At 39.4% G+C, this 25,312-nt stretch overlaps 1 protein-coding gene across 6 annotated transcripts in view; it reads left to right on the plus strand.

The window, feature by feature from the left end:
• Cntnap4 (contactin associated protein family member 4) overlaps positions 1 to 25,312 on the plus strand; it is a 280,275-nt gene that overhangs the window by 189,901 nt on the left and 65,062 nt on the right. For all 6 annotated transcript variants that reach the window (XM_027406068.2, XM_035441454.1, XM_035441457.1 and 3 more), the window contains 3 exons: positions 6,997 to 7,103; positions 10,965 to 11,084; positions 22,538 to 22,735. In XM_027406068.2, the coding sequence (XP_027261869.1) occupies positions 6,997 to 7,103; positions 10,965 to 11,084; positions 22,538 to 22,735 (425 nt within the window). The remainder of the gene's footprint in view (positions 1 to 6,996; positions 7,104 to 10,964; positions 11,085 to 22,537; positions 22,736 to 25,312) is intronic.

Below are 25,312 nucleotides of genomic sequence, written 5' to 3' on the forward strand. Positions count from 1 at the left end.
TAATTACACATAAACATGCTATCAACCTACAAGGTGTCATGTTCATGCTCTTATGGTTTTATTTTTATTTACTTTTTATTCCTTATGTGTGTGTGCATGTGCATGTGTGTGTATACAGTATGTATGCATATGTGTGTTGTGTGTGGTGTGGGCACACACATATATCATGTTATGCTTGTGGAGTTACAAGGACACCTGGGTGTCTCTTCTTCCCTCCTACCTTGTTTCAGACAGGGTCTCTTGCTATCTGGACTATGAGCTTCCAGGAAATCTCTTGTCTCTATATCTCAACCTCCTGTAGGATTTCTGGGGTTATGGAAATGCTACCAGGTTGCATCCAGCTTTATGGGGGTTATGTGAATCAGAACACAAATCATTATTCCTATACAGCAAGCAAGTGTATCTTCCTGCCCTACTATAGTTCTAAAAGGCCATAAATGTACTAAAACTATGTCATTAAACTCAATACATTGTGTCACTCAAGCAGTAAAGCTGACTTTTAGGTACAGAGACCTATGTTGTTGGTTATCAAGCTGACTTTGGATACTCCAATAGTTGCATCTATTCAGAGGCAGGGGAATATGACTTGTGCCTATTCTAATGTGCATTATCTATTACTGTCTTCTGTGTGGGAGCAGGAGAATCACTGCCTCTAGGAATGCTTGGGGTGTTGTATTGATCAAGGTGTGAGCATGACCCCATAAACTCAGTAGGAGCATGGGCACAGGACATGGCAAAGCAGGATTTGAGAGTTAATTGCAGAGGATGAGCAACTTCTGGCATAACAACCAACAGTTAGTAATAATTAAAAACTGTAGGTAGGCCTGGACAACTGTAGTGAAGAAATCATACCAGCTGTGCTTCTAACCAAGGCTGCTAATTTTAATTACTGAGTTTGATAGAATGTCATGCCACTGTAGATTTAAATCCATGTACCAGGCCCTGGACTAAGCATATAATGATGATGAGTATTTAAATCTAACCTTTCAATATCTTAACAATGATTATGTCTGAGGAATAGGGAAGTTGACTATGGAGAGATAAAGTTGACAAGGAAAATATAGAGCCCAACCTTCAAGCTAGAAAGTCAGAACTGCATCCCTGCTGTGCCACACAGCCTCTCTGGGTACACTTTAGCATTATGGGTGGTTGATCTTTCATTCATGCATAATAAATGGATTACTTAATGGTTTAATAAATTATAATTTAAAATAAGTGGTAACATTAAAATTTGATGAGAATGTAATACAATACAATCTTTTTATGTGTTTACTTTGTAAAAAATGTAACTGGGTTTAAGTAGGATCAAAGTTACACAAAAGGCATACATACAAAGACACTCACTTGTATATATGTAGCTCTTCATTCATGTGTTTTAAACTCATAATCCTCACACACAGTGTTTTACACACATACACACTCATATGTACATCACATGACTGGAAACTCCTTACACAACCCTCATGCTGATTAATACATGGACATTCCCATGTGTGTCCCTAAGCTATATCATCCTCATACCCATACTCCATAAAGTCATCTTCATGCTTTTTACATACACATGTGTATTCTTTACAGCCACCCAGTAAGCATTCTGTTCTATATGTGATTTCTTCATCCTCTGTGGACATGAAGCAGGGTTGTCCTAAGTCCTGGGACTCTACTGACTAAGGGACATGGCAGAATGATAGGATCAGCAGCTAGCTGTCCCTGTCCCAAAATCTAGAGCAGAAACCTTTAGTGTTGCTTCTACACCTCTAGTAGATACTTATTAAGTTGCCAGGATCTATGCCATTTGTTTGGTGAAACTACTAAATATGTCTTTTGTTATCAACATTTTAAGAATACCAAAAGACTAGTGAATGTCACTATCCCAGACATTGACATCACGTAGCCTTCCATGAGAGCTGAAGGTGTATGCTTAGTCTCAAATGACATCTGGCGACAGAGACTTCTGATAAGAAGCAGGAGAAGGTGGCCTCACTCACCCAATACCTCCCTCCTAGTTTTACCAGCTCCATGGTTCACAACTCACAGGCACTGGCCAATCCCTGGCCTTTTGATCCAAGTGTTCATTGTGCCATCTTCTAGCCAGGCTCAAGTGTTCCTCTAGTGTCTGAGTTTCCCTCCCCACCCAGTCCTCTACTCTTGCTCTCTTTTTTTTTTCATTGAAGCCCATAAGCCCGCCAAGCCTCTCTGTGATCTTGAGCAGATTTATTGCAAGCATTTGAAGATGCTCATTCTATCTTTTCTGGCACAGAAAGCATGGCTCTGTGAGAAGAGAGTTTTCATTAGTTACTGTTCTGAGGATGTGAGATCTACAGGTAACTAATGTTAAGTTCCCCTGGATGTGATAATGTTCTAGATCTAAATTCAATATCATTCATTCCAGCCAAGCATTACATCCTATGAAAGCCTTTGAAATTGAAATTGTGTGGGACAGAGAAACTGCCTAAATGAAAATGTTTCCTGTCACTTCAGGTTTAGGTATGTCGATGGATGTGTTTGTTCAAAGTCACATGCAATGAAAATCGTGATGGAAATGTCCAGGAGAAAGATTTAGAAGCCAGAGAAAATGGGTTGATGGATTGTTTTACTTTGTATTGGAATGACTAGTAAAGAGGGAAGTGTACAATGCAATTGTTCAGTCCTTGGTGAGGACAAGAGCTCTGTCATGCAGTGCAGATCACCATAGGTTACAAGCTGGCAAAAATTACCATATAATGAATTTAGTAAAATTCACAATTCAGTCTTTCACATTTTATTTATGAATGTGAAAAGCCTCACCTGACTAGTTTGAATGAATAAAAGCAGGCCCAGTTAGCTTTTGGAAGGTCAACAGGAAACAATCAGTGTACCATGGCAATTAAAGACTTCTTTGTTTGCTTGGATTGTAGGCAAAACTATTGAATCTGTCCCATTGAAAAACAGTTTTGAGAGATTTTAAAGAAAGGTCACCTCTGTCCTTTTCTGATTTGATTATAAACTAAGATTGGTACAGTTTTGATAGTTTTAAATGTCTTTTAAAAAATAGAATGTCATTGAATTGAAATGCTCAAAAATTAAATCAATTATGATAGCATGTCTGAATGAGTCCCTGCAAATCTATGAGAATACTGAAATATGTGTGAAATTAATGGGTGTAGAGGTTTGCACATTCTCTATTTTTGGATCCCCAAAGAGGAGATTCCAAAGAATTACTTTAAGATTGTGTTTGTATGCCTTGTGTAGTGGCACAAGCACTTGGGAGGCAGAGGGAGGTGGATATGTTAGTTGAAGGCCTGTCTGTTCTGCATAGCGAGTTCTAGGGCAGCCAGAGCTATAGAGTGAGACCCTGTATCAACCACTCTCCCACCAAAGAAAATACAGATTGTATTTATGAATACAAGGTCATGTTTGTAGTGAGTCTTTCCAGTGAGACTATAGGTGACCTCTCTCCTGTCCTGTATTGTTTTGTTCTGTGTACAGTGGACATCTATTTTTTAATCAAGAAGAAAATCAATAGCACCCTTTTCAGTTAACATTGGAAAAAGCCTATAAGCAAAGCGTCAGGTTCCCTCTTCAGCTCTGATAAAGGAGGAGGCAGAAAGTCCACCACAAATCTATTCTGGCAGGCTCTGGAGTTTATTTATTTTTTAATTGAAAATGGATGAGAGCAGTGGAGGCCTTGTCTCAATATATGATTCATTTAACTCTCTGATAGGCATCGGTAGTCTGATCAGTTATTTGAGTCTAATCTAGAAGTTCACAATTGTCTTTCATTCCTGATACTTTGCCTGTGTTAGGAATATTGTCACTAAAATAGCTCTAAACCAAATGCTATCTCTGACAGTTTTATTCAAATGTGATGGTAGGGCTGGAGATGGCTCAGTCTGTAAATGGTTTGCCTCACAAGTGTAAAAGGCCAGGCATGGTGGCATCCTTCTGTAACTTTGACATTTGGGGTGGAAGTGGGGCAAAGACAAGTTGATCCCTGGAGCTCATTGGCCAGCCAGTCTATCCAGCTAATAAACTGGGGTTCCATGAGAGACCCTGTCTCAGAAAAACTTAGATGAAGAGCCACCAAGGAAAGAGCCCATTGTCACCCTCTGGCCTCCACAGGTACATGCACACATGTGTATTTGCACCTACAAACACAAATGCATACACCACAAGCATGCACCAGACCACACACACCATGGACCACACACATACAGATTTCAAAAACATATGATATCAGTAACAGTGGGGAGACATAGCATAGCACTGCCAGTAGTAGCCTGAGGGACCCCACATTAGTGATCTCCACTAAGGTAAAGCTAGAGTTTTGACTGAAAAGAGTTCAACACAAGTCCAAGGGAGATGGAGCTAATGAGTTTATTAAGAGGGGGAACAGTAGTTGTACACTCTTTAGATCTAAGAGTTGGTGTTTAGAGAGAAAGAGACTCCTGAAGACAATACATACCTAAAACATGGGTAGGAGCTGAGAGAGAGAGACAGAGAAAGACAGAGAGAGACTGAGAGGGAGAGGTATCTTTACAAAAACACACATACACACAGGGCACAAATACACACACACACACACACACACACACACACACACACACACACACACACACACGAATAATTCAGTAGCTTCCTAAGTAATGTTGTTCAAATGATGTAATTTACAGCAAAGGGTTTTTTTTTTAAAAAAAAAAACTACATAAGCTGACTTATTTATTTTCTTATCTTAAATCATCTACTTCTGTGAGGGAAATTGTAACGTTTTTATCAGGTAGGTTATTTAGGATCATTTAAGACTGGAGTGCAGATACAGTGAAACTCAAAGGTATGTTCAATTCTGACCCTGAATAAGCACTTTTCAGGCTTTCATTTGGGATGTATCTATAAAAAAAAAGCATGACATATATTTTTAAAAATTTAAAATTACATTTGTGTGTGCACTTTGTATTTGTGTGTGTGTGTGTGTGTGTGTGTGTGTGTGTGTATGCGAGTGCGCGCATGTGTTGGGCATGTGGAGAACAGAAGACAGCTTTTAGGAGTCAAGTCTCTCCTTCCTTCATGTGGGTCCTTGGGATCAAACTCAAGTCACCAGGCTTGCAGCAAGAGCCGTTAGCCTCTGAGCCATCTTGCTGGCCCTCTATGAAATTCTGATTGTGTCACTTGTATTGAAGTTTCTTGACTCTTATTCAGCAAAAAACCAACAAGGACAAGCTTTTTTCCTTCCTGGGCCCCATACTTTCTCTTGTCTTCCCATCCTGCCTTGGGTCCAAACAATTTAATGAACATTTCTTTCCTAACAGTTGATTGTCAATGTGATTATGTCACTTCTGTTTGCCATTCACTGTTCATGGAAATTAGTTAGGTTCCTATCTATCTATGGAGACAGGGGATCCATGTTGTGTCACTAATATTTGCATGCCAGCATCTCAAAGGGGCTGTTCTCCAGAGGTATCTTCCTGGGTCAGGAAACTGGTAAAAGGTTGGAGAAGATTTATTTCTCAAAGGGACCAAGAAAGAATTCACAACTTAAGGTTTCCTAATGGAAACGCTCTAGGGAAAGGCAGGCCAGAAACTATAGCCTACAAGTAACTTAACTGATGTTTATCCATGCTGAGGGGAACCATCTTACTCTGCCAGGAGTAGTTCAGTCTACAGAAGAAAGTCCCCAGCTTCTTCTACCAAATGCCTCAGACAATCTTCACTATGTCCCTATGTCAAAAGATACACCTGACCAGTTGGTTTCAAAAAGTGTTCTATTTAGATCCACACAATTTAATAAGTATTTGTTTTATAATGACTTAGTAACCTTGGGAGAAACAATAGTAATCTAGACAGCAAAGGTACAAGCAATAGATGAAACAAATCATACCATACTTGAAAATTATACTAAATAAGGTTTTAGCTGTCTTTGCCACAGAAACAAACAATGAGAAATATTAGGTATCTAGGGGCTGGAGAGGTGGCTTTTGAGTTAAAAGCAAGGACTTCTTGGGGCATGGACCAGAGTTTGGTTATTAGTACCTATCTCAGGTGTCCCACAGCCACCTGAAACTCTAGCTCCTCTTTTAAAATCTGATTCATTAACAGTTTTATTATCTGCAGCATTATGCTGTTTTCAATTAATATACACAAAGATTTTTTTTAAGGTCAAGTGATACATATAAATTGAAAAGTAGTATTTAACTAAACACAACTATTAAGTCTTTTGACTGTTGACCTGCTTGGACCCTGCACGGCTTTTCAAAGCCTAGAATCAGAGAAGGTAATGTGCCAGGCCCTCTTTTTTTGCTCCCTGTTAGTTTCAAATGATCCTCTGTTTTTAAAATCAATTATTTGTGTTGTAGCTTCTCAAACATAGGTTTTGATTAAAAGGATGCATTATGATTTAATGCTGGAATTGAGCTACTTCAAGAGGGTAAGCCTACTGTGCTCCACCACAGTTGACTAGGGCAGTTATTTCTCTTGGAAATTTACAATCACCATGACAGTCCTTGTAATTTAGGTTCAGAACTAGAGAACACCCCAACACTGCTCAGCATTTATGAGTATATAATATAGTGAGCATTCTTGGACATTTCTAGAGTCTGCAGAGAGAGTAAATAAAAACATTCCTTCACCTCCTTTCCCTCATTCTTTACCTCTTTCCTCGGTCTATCTCCCTTCCCATACTCAAGAAGTATAGTAACTCAGAATGATGGAACACTATTTCATGTAAGCTCCTGATATTCTGGTTAGTACTGACGTCACTTCGGGAAAATACAGAGCTATGATATGGTGAGACACGTTCTAGATTAAGTAGTCAGAGCTACTTGAGAGCTGGCCAAACCCAAGTGAATTTAATGACCCAATGTTTAGTTCTGTGAGTAAAGTGACTCAGTGCCACACTGTATAACCAGTGGTCATGTGGAATTTACTCTTCACATGGCCAACATCCATGTTTCACATGACCATATAGGAATGATCAATATTATTGTATCTCCCACGATTAACAGCTTCTTCTCTTTCTTTTAGGTGTTTGCCCAACTCGTGTGAGCATGGTGGGGAATGTTCTCAGTCTTGGAGCACTTTCTACTGTAACTGTACAAACACAGGTTACACAGGAGCCACTTGCCACAGCTGTAAGTCACACACACACACACACACACACACACACACACACACACACACACACACACACACCTGCTTGCTTTTCTGCCATCTGCTTCCTTTGCATTGCTTGCTTTCCCTGGTGTCTGTGCTTATGCAACCTATGTGGCCTTGTACGTGGATACACAGCCTGAATTTCAGCATCCAATCTGTTTCTATTTTCTAGCCCATACCTTATTTCATTAAATCGCCAAAGTAGAAACACATAATATGAAATAAGAAAGAAGGGGGTCAGATGGTTGGAAAGGACAAAAATTTTTACAGAAAAACAAAACATGGCTAAGGACAAAATAATAAAATGAGATATAGATCGCGTGAACACTTCTTATACCTGACTTGGACAGCATTTGACTCTGAGCTTTCTAGAAGTACAGTATAAGCAGAGATAGGATCAGTTACCAGACTGCTTGTTGATACTAAGCAATAAAGATATTCTCAGAGCAGTGTTGGATGGGCTGGAGTGGGGTGGGCTCTGGTATATTCGCTCTTCAAGTACACTCCAAGAGGGCAGTATTCCATTTGGACATTGATAAGTGAGTATCATAGACTGGCAGGCTTAGGTACAGTATAAATTTTTTTCTTACAGTTTGGTGGATATTCAAGGTCATGTGGGTTCAAGAATTTCACATCTGACGAGGGCCTGGTTCACAGACTGTCATCTTATCCCTGTGTTCTCACATAGTCCCAAGAATGATAGCTCTCTCTGGATCCCCTTGCCTATCATGAAGTCTTCACTCTGATGACCTTGACACCCCCTCAAAATTCTACTCCCTAAACTATCCTACCAGGCATTAATCTTCTGTATGTGAATTTGGGGGAGTCTTACTTAAATCCCCTTTAAGATCTGTTTCATGAGGTTGATGGTAGTTAAGTGTGATGGATAATTATTATAATAATAATACTTAATTTTATTAAACACCTTCTAAATTTCAAGTGTAGGTTTAGTATTTTGTAGGTGCTGACTCATTTGATTCTGACATCATCCTCTGATGTCAGTAATACTGTTATTGTCCTAGTTAACACATGATGTAATTCAGGGGTATTAATAAACTTCCCAAGTCTGCTTAAAGAGTATAGACAAAAGGAGGGTGCTCCAGAGCCTGAGGTCACAGCCAATACTTTTTCCTATATTATAAAAGTGTGTGCTTTTTTATTGAAATGTTCACTTATGCTGTAAACCTCATGTTGTTTTTGTGGTTCACTTGTCCAGTACTTGTTCAATAAGGGAGCAGCCCAAATGCCACTCCTCCACACCCACTGTTTCATGTTATTACTAAAATTCTGAGAAAAACAGGACCAAGAGTTGACTTGAAGCAAGAGAGTTCTGTGCAAAGTCACCTAACTTACAAACTCGGACAGGTCAACCACACACCTCATTGTTTTGTGTTCCTGCTTGAGTGGAAATCAGAATTCTAGGCTCTCAGCTCTGGATATCCTACAGATGATAACAAGAAACTCTGTTTCAAGGGTAGAAGGACTGTGGTCAAGAGAACCTCTTGGCCCTGTCAGTCTGTCCAGGCATTAGTTGTACATATTGCAGTGTCTCCTCAGTTTCTACAAAGACACTCACTGGAGATGAAGCCTCACCTCACCTGTCACCAGAGACCAAATTACTCAACCATGTCACCCAACTATTGAGAGATAGTGTATTTTAATTTTTTCATATCTCCTACCATCTGCATTATAATATCTGACTCAAATCTGAAAGCAATTAAATGAATTGTAATTGACTCTGCATGTTGTATTGTTATTAATAAATGAATATAACTATAAACACAAACATCTCTGAGGAGAAACTTGAGTGGAAAATAAAAAGGTCATTCGACATGTGGCCCATAATGTGTTTCAAAAGCTAACAAATGAGGTTCTTAAGGAGACTACTTAAATGGAGCTGGAGGGTTTTTGTCAATAACCTTCTGAGGAATGGGGTAAGAATGATGTCACTGGCCATAGTGGTAAGACAAAGATGGAGTTTTCTAAAAGATTCTGCTAGAATCTCAGCAGTTGGAAGGCTGAGGCAGAGACATCATGACTCAGAGGCTAGACTGGACTCATATTGAGAGTTTGATTTTAAGAAGAAAAGGCTTAAATCAGAAAATAACCATCACGTCATAGGTCAGTCACTGAACATTAAACATAAATCTTTCCTGTTTAGGGCTGGAGAGATGACTTGTCAGTTAAGAGTGAGTAATGTTCTTGCAGAGGATCTGAATTCTGCTACCAGTGACCTCTTAAGCCAACTCACAACCTTCTACACTTCCAGTTCCAAGGGATTCAACACTTCTGGCCTCCAAAGGGGCCTGAACCCATGTTCACATGTTCCACCACCACACACGTACATGTAATTACAAACAGTGGACCTGGAGAGTTCATTCACCATTTAAGAACATGCACTGCTCTTCCAGATGACTTTCCACCACCTGGAGCAGGTGCTCTAATACCAGCTCCAGGGAGATCCCTGGGCATTGGTACACACACACACACACACACACACACACACACACACACACACACACACACACACACTACCCCTTCATGTAACAAAAAATAATAGAAATAAACCTTAAAACATATAAACATAAATTTTAAAAAGCATTTCTATTGCCCTTGTCTACTTGTGTGCTTCTGGGAGCCAATCACCATCCCAAAATAATGTGTATATCTTTGGCAACCACTTTCAAGGCATTTATGACCATATGCATATGCTCCCAGAAATATAAAACTAACCATTTTACATGCCCACTTCAGTGCACAATGCAAATATAGCTACCAACCACTGTGTGGTTATGCCTTCATCTATGTGATATAAATAGGGATAAGTGGAAGCATCATATTGAAAACAACGTGGAAGGAAAGTTCCAGAATTATTTGTAAAATTTGTAACTTTGTCCAAATTAGCTGCAATGTTTCACGTGGCCTAAGCATTCATTAACATAATTTTCAGAAATCTAAAATTGATTCAGGGGAGGCTACCCAGGGGTTTGTTTTATTTCAGATTTCATGGAATAAAACCTTAATGGAAGTTACTGGTACATTTGGCCAGGCATTCAATGAGAAGCGTGCATTTCGCAGATGTTAATATTAAGCCTTATGCATGGCAAATGTATACTCCTATAATAAAAAATTCAATTATGGATCAAAACACAATGAGACCACTTGGGGGCATATTTCATATGAATATTTCCTCTGCTTTTGAATCTTAATTGTGTTGAGTGCTCATTAAAGAGCAGTAGAGAAGTTTCATAATTACATTTACAGCTATAGATGAAGAACTTTGCGAATCATGTTTCCCCTTTGAAGAAAAATGTTTACCTCTAGGTAAGTTGATGTGAGAAAGTAGCAGAGTTCAAATATTATTTAAAATGTCCCTATTGCATAATTACTGGGTAGCACCTGATTAGTTCTGAAGGTCACAGTACTGTACTTTCAGATGTTAGGTTATTACAAGGTGATACTAGAATTAGATTTTCTGAAATGGGTACCTCAAGATACCACATTGTACTTAAAAAGGTCTTAACATTTAAATAGCTGCCTTCCCCCCTAGTTCTCCCTACCATAAAAAATAAGCTAAATTTTCATTTTGATCTAATAATCTCCTTCCCCTTTGGTGATAAAAATGTCATAAAATACAGCCTCACTGTTTTGTATCTTATCCCTTTCATCCATATTAATTTAAAAAGACAAGAAGGGTGGATTTTGTTTTAAAATATAAATGTTACCTGTTCTCTTGGCTAGTGATGCAGATAGACTCGGGGATCTATTGTAAATCTCTCACAATTTGAGAGATTTGCCTCATGTTATTTCATTTGTGACGTTTCTCTTCTCTCTCTCAGCTGTGTATGAGCAGTCATGTGAAGCCTATAAGCACCGAGGCAATGCTTCTGGGTTTTACTACATAGACTCAGATGGAAGTGGGCCTCTGCAACCATTTCTTCTGTACTGCAACATGACTGGTGAGTTAACGCACCTCTGTTTACTAGTTAAATCTGCTTTAATGAACTAATTGCACAAAATTAAAAATGAAATAGGCATAACATTGATTGAATTTGCAACATGATTGAAGTGAGTATTTGTTCTAGTTTCATTTCTGTTGCTGTAAAAACACCTTGGCAAAAGACAACTTAGGAGTGACTGGGTTTATTTTAGCTTACAGTTCTAGATTATAGTCTATTGTTTTGGGGAAGTCATGGCAACAGGAGCTTGAGACAGCTAGTTACATCACATCCACAGCCAGGGACAGAGATCATGAATATATCCATGCTTGGTGCTCAGCTAGCTTTTACTACTCTTATACAGTCTAGGGGATGGTGACACTTATGGTGGTCTGGAACTCTAGAAGACAATCATCCACAGAGATGCATGCACACACCAACCTGATCTAGATAATCTCTTACAAGGACTCTCTTCCCAGGATATTCTAGATTGCAGCAAATTGACAATTAAAACCAACCATCACAGTACTAATTTAGTAAAGCAACATAAATATTCAACACACTTGTTTTTTAAATGTTCATAATTTACAATGTTAGTCTGTGTGCATATGATAACTGAGAAGCATATCTAATAAAAATGTTTCCTATTGTGTCTCAAAACACAAGACTTTGTCAGAGAAATCAATGCCCAGAAAAGAAAGATCTGAAAAAGATACATCATTTTTTATATATTTTTTTATTAGTTCAAATTAGGGAACAAGCTTGTTTCACATGTAAGTCCCTTCTCCCTCTCCCTCCCTTTACCCCCATCCCTCCTTCCCCACCCCCAACCTACCCCCCACTCCATCCACCCACCATTCCCCAGGCAGGGTAGGGCCCTCAATGGAGCTCTGCAAAGTCCACCAAATCTTCCTGTGCTGGGCCTGGGCCCTTCCCCATGTGTCCAGGGCCAGAGTGTATCCCTTCACGTGGGATGGGCTCTCAAAGTCCCTTCTTACACCAGGGAAAAATACTAATCCACTACTAGAGGCTCTCTGGAGTGCAGAGGTCTCCTTATTGACATCCATGTTCAGGGGTCTGGATCAGTCTTGTACTGGCCTCTCAGATAGCATCTGGGGGCGATGTGCTCTCCCTTGTGCAGGCCACCTGCTTCTGTGGGTTTCTCCAACCTGGTACAGACCCCTTCGATCTTCATTCCTCCCTCTCTTCAACTAAATTCCAGATTTCAGCACAGTGCATATCTGTGGATGTCTGTCTCTGCTTCCATCAGCCACTGGATGAGGGCTCTAGGATGGCATAAAGAGTAGTCATCAATCTCATTTTAGGGGAAGGGCTTTTAGGTTATCCTCTCCATCATTGCCTGGATTGTCAGATTGTGTCATCCTTGTAGGTCTCTGAAGATCTCCCTAGTTCCAGATCTCTTCTCGGACCTATAGTGGCTCCCTCTAATATGGTATCTTTCATCCTGCTCTCTCTCCTCTATTCTTTCCCGAACTCAATATTTCTGCTCCTCCATTTCCTCTCCTCTACTCCTCTTCTCCTTCTCTTATTGTGGCAGCTCCCTCTCCCCTACCCTCATGCTCCCAATTAGCTCAGGAGTTCATGCCACTTCCCATTCCTGGGGTCCATTTATCACTTAGAGTCCTTCATGTTTCCTAGTTTTTTGTTTGTTTGTTTGTTTGTTTTGGTTTTTTGAGACAGGGTTTCTCTGTGGCTTTGGAGACTGTCATGGAACTAGCTCTTGTAGATCAGACTGGCCTCGAACTCACAGAGATCTGCCTGCCTCTGCCTCCCAAGTGCTGGGATTAAAGGTGTGCGCCACCAACGCCCAGCCCTAGTTTCTTTAGTGAAGAGGATTATAGGCTGGTAATCCTTTGCTCTATGTCTAAAATTCATATATGAGTGAGCACATACCATGTTTGTCTTTTTGTGACTGGGTTACCTCACTCAGGATGGTGTCTTCTAGTTCCATCCATTTGCCTGTGAAAAAGATACATCATTTTAAATACATGTAACTATGAAATTTATTTGTTTTCTGGAACTCTTATTCTATTTAAACTCAGACAGAAATTAATAGTAACAGAAAAACGTGTTTGATTAAGGTCAACATTTACCTATGATACAAAAAGAACCAGAGTGATCACAAACTTACAACACTGGTAACGGTTTGCAAATATTGACAGCTTTCTCCCTCTTGCCAGCAGGAACACCATTCTACTCACCACTGTATAGGAGGTCTTATCTAATACAAGAGGGAGAATAGGCATAAGGATGGGAAAGTATGACCTATTATTTTCATTATTCATAGGTGGTTAAATTATATGTTCAGAATATTCTGAAAAGCCATAGTAAATGATTTTAATTTACAATAATTACTGGATTCCAAATTAACATAAAATTGTTTGTTTCTATATGCCAGTAATATGCAATTAGAAAATGACCTTCTAGAAGATTGTATCTCCAACAGCCTCTAAACTCTCAAATACATGGTAATAAATACAATAGAGGATATGCAAGCCTTCTCACAGATAGGTATAAAATGCTCTTTATGTGATTTAAAATCCTAGAGGTATAGAGGAATATAAAATTTTCATTAATTAAGAGACTCAACATTGTAAAATGTCAACTCTTGCAAGATTGATATTGATTTTTAGTACAAACCTAAATTAAAATTCCAGCAGGGCATTTGTTTGTAGGTTGGTGTGATTATTTTGGTGAGAAGGGGTAAACAGATTTTATACTTTATGAACACACATGAAAGGGTCAGAAACAAGTCACTTTTGAAGAACAGAGCTTACGGACTCACTTCTATCAGGTATAAATATTGGTAACCGGAACAAGAGAAACTTCATAAACATCTTCACCCATATTTAGATAATTGAGGTTTTACTAAGGTGATATTGATGGGTAATAAGATGGAGAAATAATTCTTTCAACAAGAAACATCAAGGAAAACTGTATATAAACACAAAACAAGAAAGCATATCTATCCTTCCTGTATCAAATACAAAATGATAAATTCTGGCTGTCCTGTGTTGTCCAATATGGTAGTCACATACTGCTTAAATTAATTAAGATTAATTCCAAGGTTCAATGAATTCAAATGTATTTTATTAATGCAAGCAAATAAGTACTTTAACTAAAATCAAATAATTGCTCATTAAATTTTAACCTGTGTGTTACCTGTGGCTAGTAAGGAGTGCACTGGTCATCATGGCCATGGAAATTTCCATCAGGTCAGGAAGGTACATTGCACAGTGCATATAGGTTTGAGAAACATAGCAAAGGGAAAGGCACAATTTTTAATTGAGCCAATCATTGTTGTGGAGGAAGATTTGCTACTGAAAATATAGTCATGAGTATCCGAAGAAACAACCTTTAAGAGAGAAACAATAGCAAATGCCAAGCCCTGAGACCCCCAGGCATATTCAGACTCCAGTTAGCTTGAGCATGGCCAGTGGGTAGGACATAGAAAAGGATGAGGAGAGTCAACTAGAGGGCATAAGAAGAGGGAGAGACATGGTGCCGTAAGGTCTTTGGGTGTTGCCCTGAGTGAGACAAGATGATTTGGGTACATTTCAAGCACAATCCTATATATGATGTGTTCAACCTGCCCTCCTTTGACAGGACCATAACTGCTCTCACATTGGAAAATGCCTGTCCAGGATCAAGGATTCAACAGATACAGACCTAAGGTTAGGAGACCATTTCAAAAGCACAGATGTGTTAGTTACTTTCCCGCTGTTTTGATAAATCTTAGGCAACTTGTAGAAGAAAGAGGGTTTTTGGAAGGGTTGGGGGGGTTACAGTTCTAGAGGGTGAGATTCCATGACAGTGGAGCATAGGTAGCAGTCATCAGGTAGTTAATATCACAGCCAGGGACACATCCCAAACCACAAATAGGAATCAGAAAGTGTGCACTCAAAGTGGCATGGGTTTTCTGAAATCACAGCACCTGCCTTCAGTGACACACTTCCCCCACACTTAATCCTTCTAAAAAAAAATCCACCTGAGGACAAAGTATTCCAATGCTAGAGACTTTTGGGGGGCACTTCATGCAAATCCTCACATCAGTTGTGCAGGGACAAACTGAGGGTGGGACTATTGCCCATGGCCATTACCAAGGCACGTGGGGCAAAGAATGTGGAATACACATCACCTTGTATGTGGAATACACATGAGACTTGAGAAAATCAAAACAACCATGGTCTACTTAGACAACCAAAGTGTTACCATTATTGGATCAAAAAAGGTTTGAGAGGCAGAGAGCAGAAAGTCCATATAAATCATTTTGAGTTGAAGATGTCTGTCACACAATCAAACAAGGTGCTATGGGGATAGCTGGATAAGTCTACACTAATATGTAATTCTCAAAACTACAGGGTAGTGGTTAAACCTGGAATATTGATTTTTATGGGGCGAGAATTACTGTAGAACATATCTTTAGAGAGTTTTCAAATACACTCCTTGGTGGCTTCATGAATTGGCAACCACTGAGGAAACTGTTCTACAGACCAAACTGGTCTAAACCACATGCTGACTCGGCTTGCTTATCTCCTGTGTGCCACTACACAGTATACACATTCCATATTCCCAGAGAGTAGCCAGAGCTTTCCTCCTCATAGGTCAGCAGGGGGCATAGAACCACAGACAGTCTCTCCAAATGATATTTTTATGCACACAGGTTTGGAATTGCTGTTTTACACTTATGATTCTAGAAGTTGTCTATGCACAGACTAATCTTCTCTGTAAATTTCAACCCACTAATAGTGGAAAGAGTTCACAAAGAACAAAGGAAAACTCTGCCAATGTAAGCTATGCACTTGAGTGTCCAAATTAATTTTTAAACTTGTCCAGTTTGTATAGGATGGATCATAAGTAAGAATTAACTTCAAAGCCCAAGCAAAGCTACAGAATCTGTGTTCCCATAAATGCTTCATGGGCCATTTATCTACATATGAGGTGTAAGCTGTGATTCTAAAAATTAGATCTCTGAGAACTAATAAATATCTCTGGTCTTTGAGGCTTCCAGAAACACGCGCGCACGCACGCACGCACACTGTGGTGGGAGTAGAGGTAGGGGAAATCATTTCTTGATTTGTGGTTATCATGTTCCATAAAGCAACCATGGACATTTGATTGAAAAATACTAAACCATTGCTTCTAAGATGAACTTAGTAAGATAGGTTTTCAAGAGCTTATGGTGACAGTATTCTCTTCAATAAATCAATACTTAATCTTGTTTTATATGTGTTTCAGGTTAAAAAAATATACACAGAGGTACATACATATGCATATGAACATACCCCCCCACACACATAAACACACAAGGAAAGGGGGGAAGGGAGAGAGAGAGAGACACACACAGAGAGAGATGTCTGTGATTCATTAACATTGGATTTGTGACCAAAAGCATTGTAACTCACTTCTGGGCAGTACTAACTAATATGCCTTATGTTCCAATCATGGTTTGAGCTTATTGATAATCTGCAATACCTCAGCAGTATTAGGCAAACATTTTAAACAGCAATATTGTCAACCAAAAGGTGGGGGAGGATTACAAAATAGACCATAACTACATTCATTTCTGATATGAGAACTGAAGCAGGAGGCAGGGAGCAGCTGTTTCTTCAGCGCTAGCTGGGAATACATATATTGAGAACTCAAATTTTTGCTACTCTGTTCATGTCTACAGATGACTGGAGGATGTTGGGGTTACAAATAAATTTTTAGCAAGTGGGCGAATTCAGAGATAATGAAGATCTATAAATGATGGGATCAACTATCTCGTATGCTACTATGGATAATAATTCAGGCACGAATCACCATATGCAAATTACTGAATTATATCTGCCAGATGTTGAGGGCAGAGACACATTTGTTCAGGGACAGCTACATGTCTCTAGAAGCTTCAGAATATTGAAACATAGTCCAACAAAAGAAGCAACTCAGAATATAACAACCCCCAGCAAGAGGCAGGAGAAGCAAGTGTTTCAATGTGAAACTCTCCTTGGTTTTATTTTGCAAATTAGGAAACCAATACTCAGCAAGTGTCAGTGTGGCGGGCTGGTGGTATCAGGTGGAACAGGCAAGAACTCAAATCTTGGTTCCCTTTTCTTGCAGCCCGAAGCCTTTCCCATCTTTGATCAGTGCCCTGTTCCCTGTCTCTTCTTGTTACCCATATCAGGGAGAGAAGTCAAGAAAACTCTGCACAGTGCTGAGTCAATAGCTTGCAAATGTGTGACTTAGAAAACTAATAGAAGTTTGAAATTGGTGTGAAGGAAATGATTCCAAGCGGCTTAAAAGAACCCTAAGAATTATAAGCTAACTGATAGAAACAAGTAAACAAAAATCCCTATTTTGAATGGATAGTTTCTTAAGTGATATTAAAGGCCAAATTTCTTTGTCAGTTGAGTATCCTGACTATAATTTAAAAATAGAATTAGATGAATCCCTGTAGATGTTCCTGTTTGGTGGAAGGCAGTTTTATTCCACTCTAAACTCATTGTGTTTGCTATAATGAAATAGCTTTATGTTTAAGAAGTTTCTCTTTATCAAACATTCCATTGTATAGAAGATTGCTTCAGAGGGAGCTGAAGTGATAGCTTTCAAACCCTTGACAAATGGAAATGCTGTGTCTTCAACTCCCCACTTCCTGCTGTACTGTTAAGGGTTTCTGGGCTTGGATCACTGCCTTCTTAACAGGAGCTCAGTCTGATTTTATCATAATGATGTGAGGATATCAGGGTGTCCTGGAGGAAAAATGACTCTTTCTGGGGGGCTTCAATTCCAAAAAATTGATGACTTCCAAAGCTGTCCCAAGCCTGTGGCTTTCAGGTTCTTGTAAATTCAGAGAATGAGATTCTCAGGCAGTGTGGGAGTTAAAGAGTGGACTTTATAACAGATCCATAGATGAGACCTTAGGAGAGAGAACTAGAGCCATACTGTTTGAGTTGGGCATGGAGGTCAGCCACCTGGCAGGCAGGAGAGCTTCAGGTGTGGAAGACAAAGCCCAGAGTAACAAAGACAACACACACAGGCTCTGGCTGGCATTGAAAGAAAGAGACAGAAGAGAGGGAAAAGGGGGAAGTTAAGTTTTTCTGCATCAGGACACAGAAATCTGGGCAGACCCAACAGAACATCATGGCGGCTCATAGGGGCTGTACTAGTGGGTGGGAATCCTGGGAAGGAAAAGTACATTATCTCATTAAAGAGATAATTGTTCCCCCTATCTCATCAACATGGCTTAATATAAACCTGTCTTCTTGGACATGACCAACTAACTAGATGAACTCTTATGGGAGGAGACTTCCATTCCTTTGACTGAGAGGCAACTTTCATTTAATGGGCCCTCAAGGCTACTACGACAATAAGACAAGGTGCTAGGTCTTACAAAAGTAGCATAATTGTTTTCACTTTGGAGATTTCAGAGTTAGAGGGTTTTTGGGAGCTGTGGAGGTTAACAGAGAATCTTTGCCAGCAGGCAGCTGTGCATGCATCAGAGTGTACACAGTGCACTAACTGGCCCTGTTTTCCTTCCCTCTTGCTTTCCTAAAGGCACTACTCCCTACCTGCTCTTCCCAGTCTTTAGCACATCTATCACCCTCAGCTATTAAACACGAGGCACCACAGCTTTGCGACTGTGTTGCTTAAACAGCAGGTTTTTTTTTTCTTTATACTGTTATCACCCTAAAAAATAGCAGTCAGCCTCAGGTAAATCAAGGCCTTAATTACTCAGTAGCTTTATTTACAATTCATAGCATTAGAAATCTCTTCAGGGAAAGACACTGGCAAACTCAAATTACCATTCTATTTTTTTTAAGTCCATAGATTTTTCTGCCTGTTTCAGCGGTCTCTTCTTGTTCATTGCACTGCCTCTTCTCACTCCATAACTCTTGTTGCATTTAGTAAGGAGTAATTTTTGGAAATGAAAAGCAGACATTAAGGTAAACATTTAAAAAGCAGATTTTAGAGTTTCCGTTGAATGTATTGTTAACAAAGAGATGGGTCCTCTGTTAAATCTGGTTCAGAGGAGAAACCCAATAACACCACATGTACACATTAGCAATATTAATTTTCTTGTGCAAAGGGAGGCCACACAGGCTTCTTTCATTGTGGGGGAGGCAGCTCAATAGATCTAGCCACGGCAATCACTAATAACTTGTAAGGAAACAATGTTACTCTCTCTAAGAAAGCCAGATCAATTTACAACAACTGCAAGTGCAACAGTAAAACAAAACAACAAATATACCCAGAATGACTATGAGGTTGAAACATGGTCAAATGCAGGTTTGTCTTCCAAGTTCCAGATAGTAAATTGCTCTAGAGATTAAAGGCTTGTCTGCTGCCCACTCTTAGCACGAATTAGTATGTAACTTGTAACTTCCTTGGTACAGATGTGTTATATGCCGGAGCCATAGTCCTTCTTACTTTATCAAGGGGGGCGGGGTAATGCCAATCATCCTGCAGAGGACATGTGTCTCACAGGTTTGGGATCCTGGCTTGTGATCATGTGGTATACACAGATGCATATGGCACTGAGTTTCATGGCCTTCAGGAAACTGGGGTGCAAGGATTCTAAACTGCTAAGATTCCCTGTGAAAAATGGTCCTCAATAAGAGGACTTCTAGGTCAGTAAGGAAAGGCAAGTGGGTAACTAGATGATAGTAGTGGGTGACAGATAGATGATAGATGGATAGATGGTAAATGAATGTATGTTTGGTGACAGATAGATAATATATAGGTACACAAATGGTAGTTTATAGATGACTACATAGATAATTGATGGATAAATGACAGATATCCATTATCTATTATGGACGAGTAGATAGATAGATGAAAGATTACAGATGAATAACTAGGTGATAAAGAATAGGTAGATGATAAATGAATAGATGACAGACATTGAGTGGATGATAGATTACAAGTGAGTGGATAGGTGGATAGGTAGATAAATGGATAAATATATAATAAGCAGATCTATGGTAGATAAGTAAATGATAGATGGATAGGTTTTAGATATATGACAGATTATAGAGAAATGAATAATAGATATATAAATGATAGCTGATAGATGAATATATGATAGGTAAAATGGGTAAGTAATAGATACATACATGATAAATTAGAGATAATATATAGAAGATAGTTGATAGGTGGCAGATGTGAACATATGATAAGCAGATATATGAAGGATGGATAGATTGTAGGTGAATAGCTGAGAGATGAAGGTAGCTTTCTGCATATGTGGCAGAATAACTCATTGGCTTGAAAGTAGAGTGCTACCACAGACCTCATACTTCATGGTAGTTTGCCATTCTTTCTGTTCTTTGTAGCATAGAGAGTTATAAAACAGTTTCAGAGCCAGAACAAATGAGAATGAGATGATCTGGGTGCTCCAATCTAAACACCAAGTCATTTTTATTCAGAAGTTTCCTTATTTGATGGTTCCCTCATTTCCCCAGCACATGCCCTTTGCATGTGCCAAGCTGTGTGCTGGTGACACCAGCACATTGGCATGTAAAATAATGTCAGTAATCTCAGACCCAGAGTTCCCAATAAAATAAATCACTACAAATTATACAGTCTTTGCATTTTATTATTATTATTTCTAAGGACACACCAGAGACCTCAACTATCACATCATGTCTGAATGACTAGGAAAGCAACTAATAAGCTCAAGTATTTCCAGGATCCTCCTACTAAAACCTACACAGGTGATTCCAGACCTGGCTGAAGGAGCCCTCACTTCCATTGTTGAAAATCTCAGATGATTTCATGTCTCCTTTGCTTTGGAGATCTGGATGGTCAGCTAGGCACAATTTCTCCTTAACTGCACACTTAGTAGCGTTTTGTATCAGAAAGTAAAATTGCTTACAGAACCTCTCCTAATATCTGCCTGTTTCAGTATTTCCAAAAGGAAACATTTATAAGAGCTGTCATTGACTGGCGGCCATGCATGATGATGTTAACCTTTTTCAGCCCCTTTAAGGAAAAAAAATACAAAACAGGGAAGCTGAACTGTACAGAGGTCCCTCTTAACGTGACCCAAAGGGCCCAGAGACAAAGGCTCCAGGCAGGTTCGCTGTCTTGTTCTTCTAAAAGTTACTCAGCCAGAGTTAAGATTCTTCATGCACAGCAGCAGATTCACCCCAAGAAAAGGCCATTGGTTCTGTTGAACAATAAGAGTCCAGTCTGAGGGAGCCCAGGGTGACTGGAGCTGCTTGCTTAATAATAACCTTAAACTTCCAACAGCTATGGTTGAGTCAGCAAGGACTGTAGGATTTCTGACCTATCCTATTGACTGGTTCTGCCAATTCATTTCAAACTTGGAAATGAAGGCTTATATTTTTACTTTTTCCTTCACTTTCTGAAGGGCACAGACCCAGGCCAGCTGTGCAACCTTATCTGATGGCCTCTTCCCTGTTCTGCAGGCTACCCATAATTAATTTTATTAGCTTATATATAATGCCCTTCTGGAGAGAACATTCCTACCGATTGCACCTGAACAAAAATGGAAAGGAAACATAAAAGGACTGGCAGTGATTTCACAGAAAACATGGCCCACAAACAGAGGAAAACGAACACTGATTTTTTTCCTGTCTCATTTTGATGGGTGTAGAAACTGTCAAACTCAACTCCCTTATCTTGTTTCTATTGTTTATTCCTATGAATGTATTAGATAAGTACAGGGAGAAATTCTATGATTCATTACTACTCCTCCCACCCCCAATTTGGCACATTCATTGATTCACAACTGCCTATAATTCCAGTTCCAGGGAATCTGATGCCCTCTTCTGGCCTCCAATTGTGCCTACACCTACAGAAACACACACACACACACACACACACACACACACACACACACACACACACACAATTTTTTAAAAAAGAAAGAAATGAAAATAGGAAGGAAGAGAGATATACTCATATTGGCTAAAGAGAGATTTAAAAATTGATTTCATTTTGACTGATAACACCAGCAATTTTAAGAGTAAACAATTTCATTTTTATATTTCATAGTATAAACTATTTTACTAACCATAACATTCACTTTTTTCACTGTAATATGTAATGCTACATGTATAAAAATAATATTTTGCATTTAGAACATGTAGCATTTTTTTCTTGAAGAAACGCTAGACTCTCAGATTTCACTAGATGAACATGGTTCCAAAAATTCAATAATTCTGATTTTCTAATGATTTCATCATAAATATTTCTGTGGTTAAATAATTTAAAGCATAAAGCAAATCATGGCTAATGTGTGGTGCTAGGGTACATTATAGGGAAGAGAGTCTTTTTGCTACAATTTTATAAACTTGAGGATCCATTTGTGTTGATTCTCTCAGAGAGATTTGATGACTAGAAAGACTTAACCCAGAAAGAAGATGATTTTGATTTTCTTTATTTATTTTAACTTTTGCAGACTAGTGATGGTCTCCTCTCTTTCTTCCCCCATTTCTGCATACAAGAAACGGCATGGACCATCATACAACACAATGGCTCTGATTTAATGAGAGTCAGGAACACTCATTCCGAGAACCCCCACACTGGGGTTTTTGAGTACGCGGCCAGCATGGAACAGCTGCAGGCCTCCATTAGCCGTGCAGAGCACTGCCAACAGGAGCTTGTGTATTACTGCAAGAAGTCGCGGCTCGTCAATCAACAAGGTGAGTAAACCGAGGCACCTGGCACACTTTCCAGCCTGCACGGTGTGCTTGCTTGACAAGCTCCCGAAAATTTCAATTCCACCGAGGCTCTGATTTTCTGCACACTTAGCAAACTTGTCACAGTCTGGAAGTCTCAGAGATGCTTTTGCCTGGAGAAAAGTACAAGGTCAATTTACATTGAGCTTTGTCCAAAGCCCTGATTGCTTTCTGACTCTCCTCCTGGCCTTAATCGGATAACTGTGAGTACTGGCTTCATTCCGGTACTAGATGAATGGAGGCGGTGTTTATCCCTATAGAGAGCAAGTGGCCAATGAGGGTTATTTTATCAAGGACAAGAGCTAATTCAAGTATGACTTAGTTTTCCCAAAGTGACTGTTCTGCGTATCCCCCTCTCTCTTTTCATGAACTGTTGACGGCTAGCCTCTAGGTATAGCTGAAAATTAGGAAAGGCTGCTAGAAATAGTGGACTCAGCTGCTCAAGCAGAAACCAGAAAAGCATCTGAACTCATACATTCTAGTGAGAACCAGCTCAGTTCTGTCTGGTTCGTTTGGGTTTTTTGTTTTGTTTTTTGTTTTTCAAGACAGGGTTTTTCTATGTAACAGTGCTGGCTGTCCTGGAACTACTCACTCTGTAGACCAGGCTGGCCTCCAACTCAGAGATCCATCAGCCGCCTCTGCCTCCTGAGTGCCAGGATCTTACACTGTCTCCTTCAGAGCATTTCATGATGTAAGGACAGCCCTGGCATTGCATCTTCTGCCTAGAACGACTTTTGCTGATGTCATTCTGAAGTGAGCAGAATGGTGTTCTCACCATTTTGCCAAGCCCTCAGATGATCTAATATGTAAGTCTTAGTGGGGGATCTTAAGCCTTAAGAATCTTTGCTTTCATTCTGGTGTCTTCTCTTTAAAAGTTTGGCGGTTTCTTTCTGCTCATTTGTGTAACACAAACTTTTCTGCCTGGATCCAAAGAGCATACCCCAGCCCCACCCCGCATATGTAGCCTTTTGCCACACTGCAGCATAGTGCTTTTGAGCTGTGATACTGGGGTATATTTTTCTTGAGAAAGTAGGATTCAAGAGATATGTTCCACAAAGTCACCTTGCTTACTCCTGTTTGTTAGCCTAACATGGACTTCAATTCCAGGTAGGCTGTTGAGAAAACTTTTTAAAAGTATAGCTTATGTGACTATCAGATGTCATGTGGGGCATCCACACTAACAATGGCACAATTGCATTGACATCGGATGGCTGAATCTCCCTTTTTCCAATTAAACTTCTGTTCTCTATACTCTCTGCCCACTTAATGCAGGATTATTTCCACCACAACATGCAAGTTTCCTCCTCCTTTTCCTCTTTTCCAGAATGTTCTCATTTAGTCTTTTATCCATTCAATCCCATCTTGCTGGTTCCAATCAGATGTCATATCCTGAAAACTGACCTCTATCTATGAATGAGAGCCAGACTGTTGAGCAGAAATCACTTCAGAACGACATCATCAAAGATTGTTCTAGGCAGAAGATGTAATGCCAGGGCTGGAGTTAACTTCCTGATCTAGGTCTCTCATTGAACAGATACATAACTGAGGTAGATGAAACTTTGATTCATCAAGAAACTAACTTTTCTGGAAAGGTCCCACCAACATAGACAGGATGTAGTAGTTATTGGATAAAATCACACACAGGATGAGAATGTTTGAAGTGATCCCTTTTCAATCTCTGCCATTCTTTGTGATTATAGTGAAAATATACAGTCTAGAATATAACAGATTGTTCATATGCTTGATATTTGTGTTATTTCACATTGCATAAGCCTCTGTGCATTTATACTCATCACAAATGGCAGAATTCCCTTCAGTTTTTTTTTTAAGCTGGGTAATTCCATTGTGAATATAACATTTTCTTTGTCCAGTTCACTATCAGTGAATAATTAGCCCTCTTGTGTGCTTTTTCTATCTTGAATAATGCTGCAGTGCTAATCTCTTTGAGATGATAGAAGCCATTATGCAAAGTGAAACAAGCCAAACACAGAACACAAATGCTATTTTATCTTATTTGTATATGGAACCTAAAAAGGCTGAATTCATAGAAACAGAGAATGGAAAAGTGATTACTGAAGAACAAGTGGGGAGGATTAGGAAGGGGCCACAAGATGAGTCACAGCTAGGCTCTTAAAGTACAGCAGCAGTGTTATGATATGTTAATAATATGATAAGATCTTTTCAGTACATACACAAACACACATGCATGTGACTATATAAAATGACACATATGACAATTAGCTCATAATATATCATGAGGTACATGCTGATATGGTACAATTTTCATTTATTAGCCTTAACTCAATAAGTGTGAAAACTAAAACCTAAGGGAAGAAAACCATCAAAAGCACAAATGAGTCACATACTGATAAAACCAACAGATGGGATCCCCAAGGTGATAAAAAGTAGATCGGGAAGTAAGGGGAAGGACCTTCAACACCTGTGGTATCAGCAAAACCTCACAAGGTATTGTAGCCATGTCTACACTACTCACCTTAGTTATTTTCCTTATTACTATGATAAAATACCTTGACAAAAGCA

The sequence above is a fragment of the Cricetulus griseus genome, chromosome 3 (genome assembly GCF_003668045.3).
Source record: "Cricetulus griseus strain 17A/GY chromosome 3, alternate assembly CriGri-PICRH-1.0, whole genome shotgun sequence".
Classification (NCBI taxonomy): Eukaryota; Metazoa; Chordata; class Mammalia; order Rodentia; family Cricetidae; genus Cricetulus; species Cricetulus griseus.